An 18,177-nucleotide genomic window follows, 5' to 3' on the forward strand; every position below is an offset into this window, starting at 1 on the left:
GCTCTAGTGTTCCCCCTCTTTCGAATCGCAAATCCGAGTGTAAAAAGATCAAAGCGGCACGCTACACTGTCCGAGCTGGTTTTTACTTAAGCTGTGGCCTTACCTATTAGGGGATTCAATCCCGGACAATTTTATGTTGTCGGGATCCCGGGATTCTTAACCCCGAATCTCGGGATCCCGGGATTTCAGTAATAATGTTACCAATGTTACTTTCAAAGAACATTTTATTAAAATTAACGTTAATTAGTTAAGACAAAAACAAAGTCTTTAGAACACAAAAATAAGTAAATATTCTTCTTAAACAACATTAAACAAAAATTAAAAATCTCAAACAAAACAAAAAAGAAACTGGACTGATAATATTATTCCATATTTTTTAAAAAATAGCGCCAAAATATAATATTGTCTATTGTGTCATCTCCCATAGCAGAACGAAATTTTGTAACTATCAAGCCTGCTGACGAAACCTTTCCGATTCTACACTTGTAGGCGGTATTGTACTTAAAAAATCAAAAGCTAGTTGTAAGTTTGTTCCACGTTGTCCACTCTTCTGGAACGTATCCATTTCATTTTTTACTTGGGCTTCCAAGTTTTCAGTTTTTGTTACTGGTGGCACTGTCATTCGATTTGACATTTTTTGGTTAACGCTTCATCTAGCCTCTCCGAAAATGACACGTCATCATTTAAGGCCTGGTACCTGTTCTGAATAGTAGCAATTGGCAAATCTTCATCCGATTCCGAACTATCTGAAGAATCTAATATGATTTTACTTGTTATATCTAGTCGTTTTAAGAGGTTTGCTACTTCTTGTTTCAAAAGTTTTTTATTATTCCGGGAATCACCGACGTATCGCTTGTCGGCGGCGCTATAAAGGTGCGGCCCACATTCGAACGGAATGAACGAGCGAGCGAACAAATGGAATTCGGTATATTTGGACGTTGGACTGAACGCATGCGGTTGTCGTCTGTTTGTTCGTTCGCTCGGCCATCCGTATATAAACAAAAAAAAAACAGGTTTATAACAATATCTTGACGATTTGAACTGGCGCGCGAATGAAGAAATGCGTGCGGTCTTCTCGTGCGGTTCTATCGTGCGGTCCCCGTCCATACCACTAGCGTACGTTCGTTCGTTCGTTCGTTCGTTCGTGCGGATAATGAATACGCACCTTAAGGAATTCAACTAAAAGAGAGTTTTTGCATATACAACCTTAAAAATAGCGTTTTACTATATTATATAAAATCCCGGGATCTGTTATTATTTTCCCGGGATCCCGGGATTGAAAAAATCCGATAAAAAACGTCGGGATCCCGGAATCCCGGGATTGAATCCCCTATTACCTATATATAAAACTACCCAGTGAAAAAATATACATTTCCCTGATTTTCTACGTAAAACATGTTTCTTGGTAAAAATCGCTGCGAGCCGCCGGCCGCGTCGTTCTTAATATATTTAGAATAGTAGGTAATAGTCAATGCATGTCATTATTGACAAAAAATAAACATTTTAAGTTGATAGTTACGTGACTGAAATGATAAATTTGAGATCGTATAAATTTTTCTTCGAAAAAATGATGCTAAAACAGTTCCTGTTGATTTTTTTTCTTTTTGAAGTTACTTTTTCTGTCGTTTTTTAAAGGAATATTATTTTTTACGTGTTTTTATTGTACTTTCCAGGCTCCAGCAAGGAGTTGGATCGAGGCAACCTTCCACAAAAGAGAATGTTCCAGATACAAGCCGACTGCTAAAGATGAATCAAGGTAAGGCGTCATTTGTTTCCACGCTTGTATCCATTAGCCTTGTTCGAAAATATAACTGTAGGATGATTTATGATGTAAATTTTTAAGTGGTAGGTATACACTACCCGACAAAAATGTTTTGTTAATTTTTTATGCTTTATAACTTTTTTATTCTTTATCTACTTTTTATGATATTTTAACAGATTTTATATCGATTGCTATTATTTTTTTTTATTATTTAATATGTAACATTTTTTTTATTCGATATTATACAAGTGTAAACCAAAATTATTATTTTTTTATCTTAAAACAAACATTTTAAAATTGAATAGAATTTGAATATACTCAAATATATTCAAATAGAAAAAATACCAGGGTACACCAACTAAAAACGAAAGAATAATTTAATAAAAAATAAATTATTCATTCAATGCCCCACAAATATAAACCAAAGCTTTAACAATAATGTTTTGAAAATAAGAATTTATGTCTGTGTTATATTGGTATTTTCATAAACCCACTGAAACAATGAAAATCCATTTAATAAACATACTTTACTAATTAGGATTTAATAGTTAAATACAACACTATATATTTGAAATTATTTCCAGCCAACATATTCAATGTAAATATGTAATTGTAATAATTTTAAACTGTTTAAATAAGGGAATAAAATTTTGTTCCAATATCCAAATAAAATGTATACAGGGTGTCAAAAAATAGTGTATCTAACTTTGGTGGGTGATTATACAGATAAAAATAAAACAAAAAGTTCCTATGAACAAATAAGCCCTAAAATGCTTTCCGAAGAAGTTACAGTCCTCGAAAGGTTAAATAAAAATATTATACAGGGTGGTTCCAACTATATTCCGGAAATTTCGGTAACATATTTTGCAGATAAAACTAAGTAAAAATGTTCGTATAAATGTATGTCCTAAAAGGCTTGGTTTCGGAGACACATTGTGTAGAAGTTTCATTTATATTTCGTCTTTTTCCAAATAATTTCTGAAGTAACGTCGATATTTGGATGAAAATTGGTGGCTGGGTGTTTTTTGACATGAGAAATTTGATTTTGATGTCAATATGACTCCTATGTATAGGCAACGCCACCAACATGTGTTTTAACTGTTTTGAAAAGTAGTTTAGTTAAGTTTTTTTAACTTTTCGTCTGTACCTGTATAAAACCCCTGAGTGAAAAACCCTGTAACAGCCCTGAAAGGCTACTTTCCATTAGGGTAGAATGTAGAATGTAGAATGTTTAGGAGGGGAGTTAATCACCGCGACCTTATAGATCTATTGTGTGTTCCCCTTTCTTGAGTTATAACGAGTTATAACTCATCATACAGTCTCAGGGCTTTAAGAAAAGCCAGTATCTGAGACGGCTCCACAGAGGCCAGCTCTCCATCCTCGACATCAGACGTACCAAGGTTCATGGCACGAATGGTCGTCGTCTCGGCGCACTCAGTGATAAGGTGTTCTGGTGTTTCCCCATTTTCCCCACAAAATCTGCATTCGCCGTTGTTTCTCAGTTTCAGCCTACTGAGGTGTTCGTTGAGGAGACAGTGTCCTGTTAGAAACCCCGTGACAATCCGAAGAATGTTTTTACTTAAATCAAGGAAAACCTTTGATTTTTCTTGGTCATAAGTTCTGAGGAACTTTTCGAGTGTCTTAGACCGTTGGAGGACACCCAGTCCAAGTTACGGATGGAGTCTTCCAGATTCTTCAGTTCCGCTTTCAGTTGGTTCCCGTTTGGAAAACAGAACGGTTCTGGTCCTGTTAGTGGAGTGTTCGCTCCTTTTCTAGCTAGATCATTTGCTTGTTCATTGCCTTCTATCCCTTGATGAGCAGGCACCCAGAGTAGGAGGACTTTATTTTCTTTGCCTAATTTGTTGAGCTTCTCTAGGCATTCTTTGACCAACTTCGAATTGATGGTTACTGAGTTGATCGCGTTAAGTGCTGCTTGACTATCGGATAGGATGGCAATTTCCTGTTTTCGATAGTTCCTATCTAAGATAAATTGTACGCATCTTTCGATAGCGCAAATTTCTGCCTGAAGGATACTGGGGTAGGTGCCCATTGGTTCGGAGTATTCAGTTTTCGGCCCAAATACTCCTATCCCTGTCCCTGCTTCAGTGGCGGCTCGTGGCAAAAAAAAGTAGGGAAGCAATAATAGAAAAGAACCCCCCCCCCTGTCATTTTCGTTAAAAAAATCCTAAAACGTTATGCATCTAAGAGGACAAAAAAACTTTTCAAACATTTTAATAGGGACCAAACAGCACAAAATTTGAATGATTTTTAAAAAAGAAATGACTCTGATCTGGTGTAACAAAAAATGTATACTAATCACGCGTCTAATCCTATTTTTTGTTCTTAGTGTGATGCACTATTTTCTGCTGCCCTACAGTAATAAAATAATCCAGAATACAAAGGTATTTTGTAATTTAAAAAATGTACTTACAAAAACAAACTTTCTATTTCTTATATAACAGGTCGATTCTTCGGGATTTTAAACTTGCAAACCGGTCGATTATATCTTCATAGAAGGATTTAATTAATTTGAGTAAGTCTTTTAAAAGTTCTTTTTCAATTGAAATTGTGGCCAAGTTATTAAGTCTTTCTTCAGTGATTTTATGTAGCAAATAGGTTTTAATTCTATTTAAACATGAAAAACTTCATTCAACGGAAACGCTGGTGGAGGGAATAGTCACTATTAAACAAAATAATTTGTATGACTCTTTAAAAACTTCGCTATTACTATACCGAAAAACAGTAAAAACACGAAAGACTATGCGAAAGACAAAGGTTAGGTTTTGTTACGTCCGAAAAAGCACATAGGAACCAAGTTTTGCCGATGCTTCCAGCCCGTAATACACTAGACAAAATTTCAGGCAAATTACACAGGTGAGACATGTTGGTTGCCTATCTTTGGGCTTTATTTATTGTCGAACGGAATCATATTGCGTCATTGTAAAATTTGCTGCCGTGTGATCGTGGCGCGTGGCGTCTCGTTCGGCACGCGTTCGGCTAGAAACTTATGAAAACTAAATCGGCGTGTTCAGTTTTGGCTAAGTACGTTTAGGTTAAAGTGATATGATAACTCGGATTCCCCAAAAATTAAGTGATGGAAGAGTAAAAAAGTAAAAATTGGTATATTTTATATTTTATTTTTATTAAAAATAATTGTATTACTTTTATCTGAATTATTTTAGAGGAAGCAATGCTTCCCTTGCTTCCGCTGACGAGCCGCCACTGCCCTGCTTTGGTTTTGGAAGCATCCGTATACCACATGATGGTATGGTCTTTTATATGCTGAGTAAGCGTCTCTTTCTTCCAATCCTTTTTATTACTCAATACTACAGTGAGGTGTTTCTCAAAGTTGTAAATTCTTGGTATGTCATCCACTGGGAGTTGGAGAAGTGGAATTTTCTTTTTGAGGGTGTTCCAAGCTCCTGACCTGAAAATTCTCCCAGTACTGTCTTCCATTAGGGTAAAGAGTACTACTAGTAGCACTTCTGTCATCCTTATAGTTAGAATAATTTCAATAAATAAAAATTAAAGCTAAGACTTTTTTATGCAAAAAGGTGCACTGAAAAAAAGGATCTCTCAGTCGAAACGAATATGACTTTGACCCAAAAGATTGGCGCTTTTCAATAGGGCCAAGACGACGTTTCTTTACCCAAAGCATTAACTATCTTTTCATAAGCTTTAAAAAATTACTTTAGAGAATAGAAGAATCTATCTGTCCAAAGTATTTCACTCTTGACCCAAAATGAATATGCAAAGAAGTTCTTGCTACAAGAACAATAGTCTCTTTGATTCGTGCAAAAATTCTTGATTGAAAAGGGACATTTCTTGATACCAATAGCGAATACTATGTACTCAATTAAAAATTTATTTTGATCTAAGAGAAATCTATACATCATATACAGGCATATTACGAGGTGTATTATTTTCGGATAAATTTAGGTTTTCCTGATCTGTAGTAAGTAAAGTTATATTATTTTCCTCGATAGTAGTTATTTCTGCTTCTTCACTCCTTGGTATTTTTTGGGGTGGTTCATCACTCTACAAATTACAAAAAAATGTTACATCACGATTAATCAAAGTAAAGCAAATAAATTATTAAAATTATAAGCTTTGGTCACATTTTGATTTTGAATTTTTTAATACGACTTGAAATTCTAAAATTTTTGTAATTATTTGCATAAAAAAATCGATACCTATATTCTTATTCTATCTATAGTCACGCATGCATTATCTAAGGAAGGAAATACCACTCCTGCAACTCCCAGTGGACGATATGCCAAGAACGTACAACTTTGACAAACATGTCAATGTAGTATTGAGCAATAAGAAGGATTGGAAGAGCGAAACGCTTGCCCAGCAGTTAAAAGACCATACCATAACTTGGTATACTGATGCTTCCAAAACCAATACGGGAACAGGGATCGGAGTGTTTGCGCCGAGAGCTAATTACTCCGAACCAATGGGCACTTACCCTAGTATCCTACAGGCAGAAATCTACGCTATCGAGAGATGCGTACAACTTATCTTAGATAGGAACTATCGGAAACAAGAAATAGCCATCTTATCTGATAGTCAAGCAGCGTTAAAGGCGATCAACTCAGTCTCAATCAATTCGAAATTGGTCAAAGAATACATAGAGAAGCTGAATAAATTAGGCAAAGAAAACAAAGTCCTCCTACACTGGGTGCCTGCTCACCAAGGGATAAAAGGCAATGAAAAAGCAAATAATCTAGGTAGAAAAGGAGCGAACACTCCACTAACTGGACCAGAACCGTTCTGCTTTCCAAGTGGTAACCAACTCAAGGAGGAACTCAAGAACTTGGAAGATTCCATCCGCAACCTGGAATGGAAATCTTGCAATGGTCTAGGACACTCGAAGAAGTTTCTGAGGGCTTATGATCAATAAAAATCACAGATCTTCCTAGGTCTGAGTAAGAACAATCTTCGGATTGTCAGGGGTTTTTAACAGGACACTGTCTCCTCAATGAACACCTGAGTAGATTGAAACTAAGAAGAAACGGCGAATGCAGATTCTGTGGGGAAGATGGGGAAACACCAGTACACCTCATCACTGAGTCCGCCGAGACGACAACCATTCGTGCCATGAATTTTGGTACGACTGATATTGGAGATGGAGAACTACCCTCTATAAAACCGTCCCAGATACTGGCTTTTGTCAAAGCCCTGGGACTGTATGATGAGTTATGATTCAAGAAAGGGGGACACAATGGATCTGTAAGGTCGAAGTGATTAACCCCCCTCCCACTCATTCTAAATTCATTCTAATGCATTATCTAAACAGGTACATTAGGTAAATGTCTCTTACTTTCAAATATAGCAAATAAATGCTCTAATTTCCATTTTTTCAGAAACTCCTTTAAAGAATCCATATATCCTAAAATTTGTCCATAAAAAATGACAAATGCATGTTAATAACGATCACTAATTTGTTATACGATATGCTTTTAAAAAACAAATTATGCAAAATTCCAAGTGGAAAACTCTAAGCAACAAAACCCGTGCGTACTATGATGTGCGACCTATGAAATGCGACATACGACTGATCGGACTGCCGACTGATTGTATATACCGTCCTTCGTCATCGTCTTTGCGTGTCGTTATTATTTTTCACCAAAAAAGTATTTCCTAGCGTTTTTTTCTTATTATCTTATTTATTTTTAATTTCCTTCTTCATTTGTGTAAAAATGCCTAGCCAGTTTTACATAAAACGTTAAATGCCGAACGCTTATTTCGCTACTTTTTCGGACTAGTGAAATTGAGTCTCAAACATGAAAAAGATTTGGGAACTTATCAAAGGAATAACTATCTCCACTTTTATATTTTATGGCAAATTTTTATGCGATACATCACAGTTAAGATCCCCATAACAGGAGAGTTCAGTGAACATTTGTCTTTAGAACTATTCCCCGATGATATCGGGAGTTTTATATAAAATGTGCTGAGCTCGCTGAATTTTCAGCGAAAATTAAGTTTTCCTGGCTGGGAAAATGTGCTAAACCGGTAATAAAATAAAATGTTATATCCGACGTGGTAATTTTAGAATAAAAATTTGGAAAAATATATCGCCTAGAATTAATGTAAAGAAATCAGGAAAGGCATAGAATTTCAGTTGGTTTATGGAAACATATTTTTTTATATTCCAGTTATTTTTATCATATTTCTAATCGAAATAAATTAAATATAAAATGAACAAAAAGTGTTCATTTCATATAATACATGAGCGGGCGGAAAAACGCTCTTTACCATCATTTGACGGAAGATGCACTAATATCTCACCGACACTTTACGACATCGTCTGTTGATATTGAAAAAGTTTTGCTTGCCATATCAGTGAGAACCAGCCCCTGGACAGCCCACCTGATGAAGGGTAGGCCCAGAAACCGGTTGTGGGAGTGGAGCTTGGTTCCCCCCTTTACGACAAGCAAAACAATTTTCTTTTTACTTTTTATTTTTTTTTCTCTAGTTTCGATTTTTCGAAATTAGAAAAATACACAGCTAAAGGCAAGAAAATATTATTTATTAAAATAAATTAAATTATGTTTCAGTAATACAGTTTGATATACAGGGTGGTCCGAACTATATTCCGGAAACTTCGGCAGCATAAAAATAAGTAAAAAAGGTCGCATAAATGTATGTTCTAAGGCCGGGTCCACATATGTGGCATCTTGGTGTATCATATCTCCGTCGCGTTGCACCAATATGTATCATGATCGCTAGTTTGGACGCCAAATTAACGCGATCATATGGTACACCTTTGTGATACCGTATCTGATACATGCCAATCTGAATTTTGGCGCGTATCTTAACACTGTGTATCGGATACACGTATCACGATCTGTCATTTGGACGTGTTTTGATACAGTATAACGATACAATTGACTTGATACACCGTGACCCGGCTTGAGGCAGTTTTTCTCCGATCATCAAATTGGCTTCGAGGGTTCGCTGACAAGAATTAATGAACATGATACGACGATACAAAGTGATTTGTGGTACCGTCCACATACACTGATACGCACGCTTATACGCTGATACGTATGAATTTTATTAGTATGGACGCTTACTTTGGCACGATATGCATATTCAGTCGACACAGCCCAAATAAACGTCCATACTTACGATACAAGCTCTTGATACGTGATACATGATCCTGATACAATAGAGTGCTACATATGTGGACCCGGCTTAAAATGCTTAGTTTTGCAGGTACAGGGTGTAGAAATTTCATTTTTATTTCGATTTTTTCAAATAATTTCTGAAGTAACGTCAATATTTGGATGAAAATTGGTGCATGGGAGTTTTTTTGACCTAAGAAGTTGATTTTGATGTCAATATCACTCCTACTTGTAGGAGGCGCCACGTACATATACATAGATGTACATATATACAGATCCGAACCTGTATAAAACTACTGAATAAAAAAAGTAAAAATTTTTGACGTTTTTACTTAAAAAAGGTATCTTGGTAAAAATCGCTACGAGTAATGGTTCTCGAGATATTTGGAATCTAAATTATCAATACCTGTCATCATTGACATAAATTAAACATGCTGACTAAATTATCATGTCAAAAAACTTCCATGCGCCAATTTTCTTCCAAATATTGATGTTACTTCAGGAATTATTTGGAAAAATCGACTTCTACACCCTGTATTTCGGAAACTAAGCCATTTTATGATATACAATTATATGAACTTTTTTACTTATTTTTATTTGCAGAATATGCTGCCGAAATTTCCGGAATACAGCTCGGACCACCCTGTAGAGAGTGGTATACTGGTCCACTTATATTTTACTATCCAAACTGAGACTAATGAAAGTAAATTCGATTTTGATTCTGCATTCAGCGCATCCAAGTCATTCAACGATGTAGAAGATTAAACATCATTTTATTTATATCTTGTGCTTGGCTAAAAATTTAGAGCTGCTATTTTATGGTTTTAAGTTTTATTAGTTTTAATAATATATGACTTTCATTTGATTTTTTATGTATTTGTAGGTGTAGACTGATGGGAGGGTGGAAGTTAATCACCGCGACCTTATGATGCATTTAGCAAAATAAAAACACTAAATCACCACAATACACCAAAACACTTTTACTTTTACACTGGACGCGTAAAAAAAGTAAAAGTGTTTTGGTGTATTGTGGTGATTTAGTGTTTTTATTTTGCTGTGTAACACCAAAGGTTCCAACCCTCAACTGTAATAGGTGCATTTAGACTTGAGCACGCACGAGCTGAGCGTACGCGCATGGCATTCGTTCGTGCTCTCAGCTCCGTTTTTTTAATAATAATAATAATAATATTTATTTATTTCCAAATTATGTTACAAAATAAACATAAAGAGAAATATCGTCAAACATCAAAATAAATATTCCAAAGCATATTACACATATTTTACAAAAATTAGATAAGTCTACTTACATAAACGGGAAAATATATAGAAAAAAATAAACCTAAAATTTACAGTATTGGATATAATTCAACAATATTTCCTTAATCCTAATTAACCATTGAAATTAAAAAATTCTGGCAAGCTATAAGGCTCTATATTTAATAAATAATTTTTTAACTTAAATTTAAATTCGCTTAACTTTCCACAGAGTCTAAGTGTTAAGGGCAGTTCATTATAAAACTTTAAACACATATACAAAGGGCTTTTTTCCGTAATCGCAAGTTTATGAGCGGGATAGTTTAGTAAATTCTTTCTAGTATTGTACTGATGTATTATGTTACTCTCAAAACATTCTCTATTCATGTAAAAATATACTAAACATTCATAAATATATAATGCATATACTGTCATAATTTTTTCACTCTTAAAGATCCCTCTACACGATTCGTTGAAATTCATTTTTCTTACAGTGCGTATTACCCTTTTTTGTGTTACAAACAGTCGTTGTATTTTGCTGTTGCTGCCCCAAAATATTATCCCATAGCTCATGACGGACTGAAAATTGGAATAATACAGTGTTTTTAGTGTTCTCTCATCCATATATTTGCTTATTACCCTAATTGCATAGCACACTGAACCCAGCTTTTTCAAAAGATATTCTATATGATTACTCCAATCTAAATGCTCATCAATTATTATTCCTAAAAATTTCGTGTGGTCAGATATTAATATATTTTAGTCGAATCATATATAAGTGGTCTATTTGTTCGTGACAATTTTGTTCGAAAAAATGATGACATTTGTTTTATCGAATTCAGAATTAAATTATTTTCATTGAAGCATCTAGATACATTATCTAATAAAATTTTGCTCTCGTCAATTAATTCGGGTAGGTGTTTTTTCCAATTAACAGATTGGTATCATCAGCCTAATTAATTATGTTTTGGTTTTTGTCCATTTACTGCCAGATTTAAGTCATTTAGGAATAATAAAAACAAAACTGGACCCAATATACTACCCTGAGCTATACCGATGTTATTTGTGCGTATCTGGGATTTATATATTTTACCTTCATTGGTAATAGAAACTTGTTGTTTTCTGTTATTAAGATATGACTGTAGCCACTCGAGAGACTTCCCTCTAAATCCGTATCGTTCCAATTTTCTTAAGAGCAATTCTCGGTCAAGACAGTCGTAGGCTTTAGAGAGATCCAAAAACATCCCTAGTGCCAATTGACCCACCTCCATGTGTTCCAAAACTCTCCGAACAAATTCAAAAATTGCTGTTTGAGTAGATTTCCCTTTTAAACTAAAAACTTATTTTTCGACGAATGAAGTGATCCATTTATTATGATTATTTATTATGCGCGAACAGCAGAGTTGTGTTGGTGAAGGCACGCATGCACGCAGACAAAACAAATTGCCGGTGCAAACTGAGCGTTCGCGCACACATAAAATCCCTTGACGTGAGCAGACGGCTCACGTTCACGGCACAGACAGATCCAGAGTGAACGTGCGCGCACAGCCGTTTACACGTGAGCATTCGCGAAGGATTAGTGCGTGCGAGCTCAAGTCTAAACGCACCATTATAGATTTATTGTGTCCCCCTTTCTTAAGTACTTATACCAAATACGTTCAAATAAAATATACGGAGGGTACCGCTTAAATTCCTGTCCCGATGTTGAAGGATGGCTATAGAATGTCAATGCATTTCCTACATAAGTCTATCCTTGTTCGGGAGGAGGTTTTATGCGCTTGCTCGATCTGTAAGCACTTTGATTGGCAGTTCCAAATCATATGATATATGATATGTTTTGTTTTGGTTTTATTTATTTTAAGTTGAGGTTAAAGACGTTCTCTAAAATCTTTCGAAAAATTGGAAGCTTTTTGTTAAATATTCTGAAATCAAATAAGTTTGATAATGTAACATTATGCGCATATTTATCAAACGAGATATTTTAATCGTATCCAACATGTTATGGCAAAACACTTTTTCGACCAAAAGTTTTCAGATATCTTCGATTTAGTTATTTTCGAATGTTTATTTTGTTTATATCTATTACAAACTCAAGGAGCAACAGTTTTTTACAAGTAGTATTAATTTTGATGCTGGTGCAATACTTCTACTCGTAAAATAAGTTTATTATAAATATTACAGACATTTAAAAGAATAGGCTATGGAATAGGTATATAAAAATTATTTTATATCTGTCTCACAATGGGGGGCTCCTAGTAGCGTAATAGGTATCTGCAGTGCGATTCTGTAAACATTTCCCTGTCTAGTGACTCATCAATCGTATACAAATAGCATAGGCTCGATAGGAAATTTCTTGCTACAGAGCTTACAGAATCCCATTGCTGATTTCTAAAATTCTTTTTCTAGATAGGCTTCCCGCATCGTAAAAACTCCTATTTTATGGTATGTAATTAGTATTCTGAAGGTATTAAAATATTTTAATATCAATATAGTTTTTTCACTGAAACTCGAGTTAAATCTTAATATACATTATTCATATTGTCGTTTTAGAGATTGTGCTTTTATACTTACTATTATGAAAATTTACTGAATAAAATATATAGTTGCAATCCTTTTACTGAACTCCTTAATTTCTTGTTTTATGAGGGGATAATTTTTGCTTATTTAGGTACTAATTTTAATCAGACCATTTTTTAATGAACTCATTTATATTTATATCATATCGTTCTAAGTAGACTTTGTTGTGTTAGACAATTATTATTAAATAAAACGAATGAAAAAAAGTGACAGGTACGATATTTTTTTTTTAAATTCAAAAAATAATTTAGTAAAACCACAATTATTAGAAATTGTCTTAAAAACTTCGTAGTACAAATTGCATTATTTCACTTTTTTTAAAATTCAAAAAATAATTTAGTAAAACCTCAATTAAGGAACTGTCTTAAAAACTTTGTAGTACAAATTGCATATCTATTTCACTCGACTTAAAAATTGCAGCAAAACAAAGTATAACAGTACATTTTTTACTGTCTATTGTTTCTTTTACTGCCCATGTATTTATGATCAATAATCAACATCAGTCCTGGTTTAAAATGAAACAAAAGTAATTCTTTATTATTAACATATTTTTTATTAAACAAATATAACGTACATATTAAGTTTATACATAAATCAAGCTAGATACAAAAAATATAATTATTTACATTGTTGCATTGTAAATACTCTTTTATATTATGAAAAAAAAACAATAATAATTTACAATAAGACAGTCTGTGTGAACTGTGTAAGCATTATAATTAGCCTTATGTAGTCTCTATTTTTAGTCTTTACATTATAATGTCATTTTTATTTTAAAATAGTAAGACTAAATATAATGCTTTTAACAATTATTGATTTTTGAATAAAATTAGTTTCGTATATTTTTGTCTTATATTAACATCCCTTTCATTTCTGATTTTGCTTTCATGAAACAAACGAACATCGAGAAAAATTTCTATTATTAATTTGGTTAGTTGGCTTCTACCACACAAAAAGCAGTAGCCCATTCGCATTGTTCTATTAATTAAACTACAGCAAAAGTCTTTAAAACTAAATCACAAAATTGTCAATAAACGCACAAAGATTAAAATACAAACGAAAACACAGTACACGTGGAAAACACAGAAAGTTAGAGAAAACACTAATGGCGACTGCCCAAGTCCAAACTGAAAACAAAACGCCGACGACGCGTCCAAAAATAAATCGATAACCCATCTCGACACCATTCGGCCAATAGAAAAGTAGCATTTCGGCGCATGTGCATTACATCCAGCTACTGAACAAGGATGGACTTATGTCAAACTCGATCTTCTGTCCTTCAATTCTGGGACATAAATTCTCTCATTGCTCTTATGGGGAGGCCGCGGTCAATCTGAGGTGTTCATTAAAGAGACGTGTCCTGTTAAAGACTTCGTAACCATCCGAAAATTGTTGTCTTAAATCCAGGAAAATCTTTGATTTTCTCGGTCATAAGTTCTGCGAAATGTCTTCGAGTATCTTAGACCGTTGGAGGATTCCCATTCCAGGTTACGGATGGAGTCTTCGAGGTTCTTGAGGTCCGCTTTATAGGTATTGGTTTCTACTTGGGTAGCAGAACGGTTCTGGTCCAGTTACAGAGTGTTTGCTTCTTTGCTGGCTAGATCGTTTGCTTTTTCATCATCCTTTATCCCTTGGTGGGCTACTACCCAGATTACTGACTTTATTTTCTTTGCCTTTTTTTTCAGCACTTCTAGAAATTCTTACATCAACTTCTTGTAACATTTCTTATTGTTTTTTTGTACTATCTTAACTCTGTTTTATTTCATATTTGTATGTTTTTTAGGAAACGTTTTTATTATCCAGGAAACTAGACTATTTAATTATTCACTTTATCATGAGTTAATGTTCTAAGGTAAATTCTTCTAGTTCCAACGTAATAACCTGTTCCCGAATCTCGTTTGTTCTCTTTAATTATCCAGTCTTTCGGACAATAGCTAAGCAAACTCCAACTAATTTATTTTGTGTTTGGTGGCCGCAACGTAATTATCCAAAGAACAATATACTCCATTCCGCGAAAGACAATTACTACGTCAGAACTTTTCCCGTGGCACATAGATGATTTTATTTCTTACTGAATTTAGTATATTTTTTGTCTCATTTTAAAGTAAAACCAAATGTTGCATTTACTAATCTTCAACCACATTAATCCTTCAACTTCTTTGACATGCCTTTAAATAAATAAATGCCTTTATTGTCAAAAATTTTTACAATTTGTAGACAAAGGTAAAGTAAACAAACAAAAGAGAATACAAAACAAGTATACAAATTACATTGTCAGTCTTATTGTTTAAAATAAACATTTATAAATGTTTACAATGTCAAAGAATAAAAAAAATAAAAATAAGATTCAAAAATATTTACTATTATATAGTAAATATTGTAATAGCAAATATTAGACCAGTGTATACAAGATCAAATTCGATTATCAAAATATAAGTCATTTACGGCGTAGAAAGCCTTGTCTAGTAAATAAGATTTCAATGCTTTGCGAAATGAAGAAAATGATGTTATAAATTTGATTTCAAATGACAGGTGATTGTGCATTTTTTTCGAGTTGTATAATATTGAACTTTTAATTAACTTTGGGCGTGGGGTAGGTAGATAAAGATCTTGCTCCGCGTTCCTGTGTGGATAAGTGTGAGATGGCCTTTCTTGAGAAGCTGATGATACATGCTTACGTATTAGGCAAACGGATTCAAATATAAATAGGGAAAGAAGAGTTAATACTTTTAATTTTTTTAAAAAGTCAATGGCAATAAGTTCTGCTGTTTAGTACCAGTGAATTTCGAACAGCTCTCTTCTGGAGCTTGAAAATGCGGTTAAATTGAGTCGCACAACACGTACCCCAGAATGGAAGGGCATACCTGAGGTGCGACTCAAAAAGTGCATAATAAACAGTTCTAGCCACTGACAAGTTAAGCTCCTTAGAAACAGATCTTAATACAAAACTATTTTTAATATTTTTTTCGACAAAGCGTGGATATGCATGTTCCATTTCAGAGAATTGTCTACAACAAGTCCTAAGAATTTTACAGATTTTACGACGTCAATGGTGGTATTGTTAAGTACAAAAGGCTGCAGCGAGTTTTTATACGACAAAGCTTTAGTTTTAGAAATGTTGAGACTCAGGAGGTTCGAATCGCACCAAGATTTAATGGTGATTAAGTATATATATATATAAACGGGATTTGGTTTAAGTATTTAATACTCATTTCCAACTACAGCCTATTGCTGCCTTCTCGTTACCCTACGCCACACATCTCGATTTAGAGCGTCATCAGCTTCTAGGTTACGAGCTTCCATTGCTTCCGTAACCGTTCCGTTCCAGGATTTTCTAGGTCTACCTCTCTTTCTTCTGCCCTGGGGCCCATTGAAAAACTCTCTTTGGCCACCTGTTCTCCGGCATACGCAGAACATGTCCAAACCATTTTAAGCTGGATTTTTCGATTCGATCAGTACTGTCTCCTCCGATGCATTCATGATACGCCTGACCTCGATGTTTGTATTTTTTCCATCCTAGATATACCTAACTTCTTCTAAGGTAGTCCATTCAACAACTTGGATTTTGCGCTTCGCGTCTGCACTCAGAGTCCATAGCTCTGAACCATAGCAAAGAACTGACTCCACCAATGTTCTTCCAAGTCTCTTTTTAGTTGTTGCAAACAAGTTTCGGTCCCATCAGAGGCTGTTAAGACATCCAATAACTTGTTTGCTCTTCTGAATTCGGGTTTGTATTTCTACTTTGCCCAAACCCTCGTTGTTGATAGTAGCACCCAGGTATTTAAATTTGTCTACTTGTTGAGTCTGGACGTTATCATTAATGAAGACTTCAAAACAAGCATTGGAATTGACAGCTAAGTATTCGGTCTTCTTTAGACTAACCTGAAGTCCCCATTTGTTGTATTCTTGATAAAGCCTCTTAGTCATGAACTCTAGATCGTATGAGTACTGCGCAATCACGACCTGATCGTCTGCAAAGCTCAGGGTAAATAGTGTGTTGTCCTCAATGGGTATTCCCATACCTTGACATTTCGTCTTCCATTCCCTAAGGACTACTTCGACGTAAGCGTTGAAGATCAGAGGAGATAAGCTGCATCCTTGTCGCAACCCTTTTGTGGTGTTAATTGGATTAGATAGCCTGTGTCCTATCGTAACGTACGATTCATTTTCTTTATATCGCTCTTTTATTATCTTAAGCAAAGGTCTATCTACTTCTAAGATATTCAATACTTCCCATATCTTGCTGCGGGTAATAGAGTCGTACGCTTTCTCCAAATCAATAAATGCTAGATGGACTTCTTGATTGATGGTGATTAAGTCATTTGGTATAATCCTATGAAGTGCCGTGACGTCCTTGTTGCTTCAAGTGAAGCTAGTGTCATCCGCAAAAAGACATATTTTATCACTGATGTTTATGTTAGTAATGTCGTTAATAAAAAGAAGCAACAAAATAGGGTCTAGTACTGAGCCTTGTGGTACTCCACATTCTATTGGCTTTCTAGAAGACAACGTGGTATCCACCCTCACAAGTTGACTTCTGTTGCTCAACTTTCTTAATATTTTTATCTAAAGAATGACACCCCGATAAAATAAAATGACAGTGATTGAATTCAAAACCATCCATTGGGCAACACAGTTCGAAAAGAAAACTGGATAGATATCTCGAACGTTCCGTAACATTTTAATATCGGAACCGATTCTCGAGATATACTGTTCTTTCGGGATCTTTCCGGGGATTAGCTATGGGGCGAGTGGTCCGTATTTGCGACCTGCGGGATTTTTATGAAATTTCTCCAAAGTTTTAAGGGCGGATTTTATCTCTCAATCGTTCTCATTTGACCCAAAAAGTAAGTATTAAAATGTAGAACGCTCGGTTTAGGGGATTTATCGTTTATGGTCGAGCGACTGATGAGATTTAGATAATTATTTTTAGTAGGATAAAGTTTTAATAAAAACATACAGGGTGTTCTTAATGGCATGCTAATATTAAGGGGTAATTTTTGGACGTACGAGAAAAACTTTATAATATGAATATAGTATGTCTTAAACATCTCAACTTTTGAGGTACAGAGAGGTAGAATTTTATAATAAACCTTTTTCATAATAACTTGTTTTGTTAATATACAAAGACAAAAAAAAACATTCATAGAAATGACAAAGAAAGTCCAGTTTTAAATTGTCCTGAAGAAACAAAGAAAATTTTGCGAAACGTCGACAAATTTAAAACAAAGGCCTAACCCAATTAAAAAATAGTTATTGTTTATACAAGACGATAAAATGGTACTTCATCGTCGACCGAAAAAATTAATTCACGAGAGATGAAATCAAAAAAATATTGTGCTGGGTTGGCGTTGGTTTCTATGTAATTTGACAAATAAATAAAGCTGTCTCTTTAGTTGTCAGTTTCGAGTCAATATTTTTTTAATTCTCTTTCGTCTCGATTGCTGA

The 18,177-nt window shown here is 34.5% G+C and overlaps 1 protein-coding gene across 1 annotated transcript in view; it reads left to right on the forward strand.

The window, feature by feature from the left end:
* The window catches only part of LOC115877680 (transient receptor potential cation channel trpm-like), a 265,132-nt gene that overhangs the window by 168,979 nt on the left and 77,976 nt on the right, over positions 1 to 18,177 (forward strand). The window contains exon 5 of the mRNA XM_030893949.1: positions 1,674 to 1,756. Within this exon, the coding sequence (XP_030749809.1) occupies positions 1,674 to 1,756 (83 nt within the window). The remainder of the gene's footprint in view (positions 1 to 1,673; positions 1,757 to 18,177) is intronic.

Source organism: Sitophilus oryzae, unplaced genomic scaffold, assembly GCF_002938485.1.
Source record: "Sitophilus oryzae breed Bouriz unplaced genomic scaffold, Soryzae_2.0 scaffold_1496_pilon_pilon, whole genome shotgun sequence".
Lineage (NCBI taxonomy): Eukaryota > Metazoa > Arthropoda > Insecta > Coleoptera > Curculionidae > Sitophilus > Sitophilus oryzae.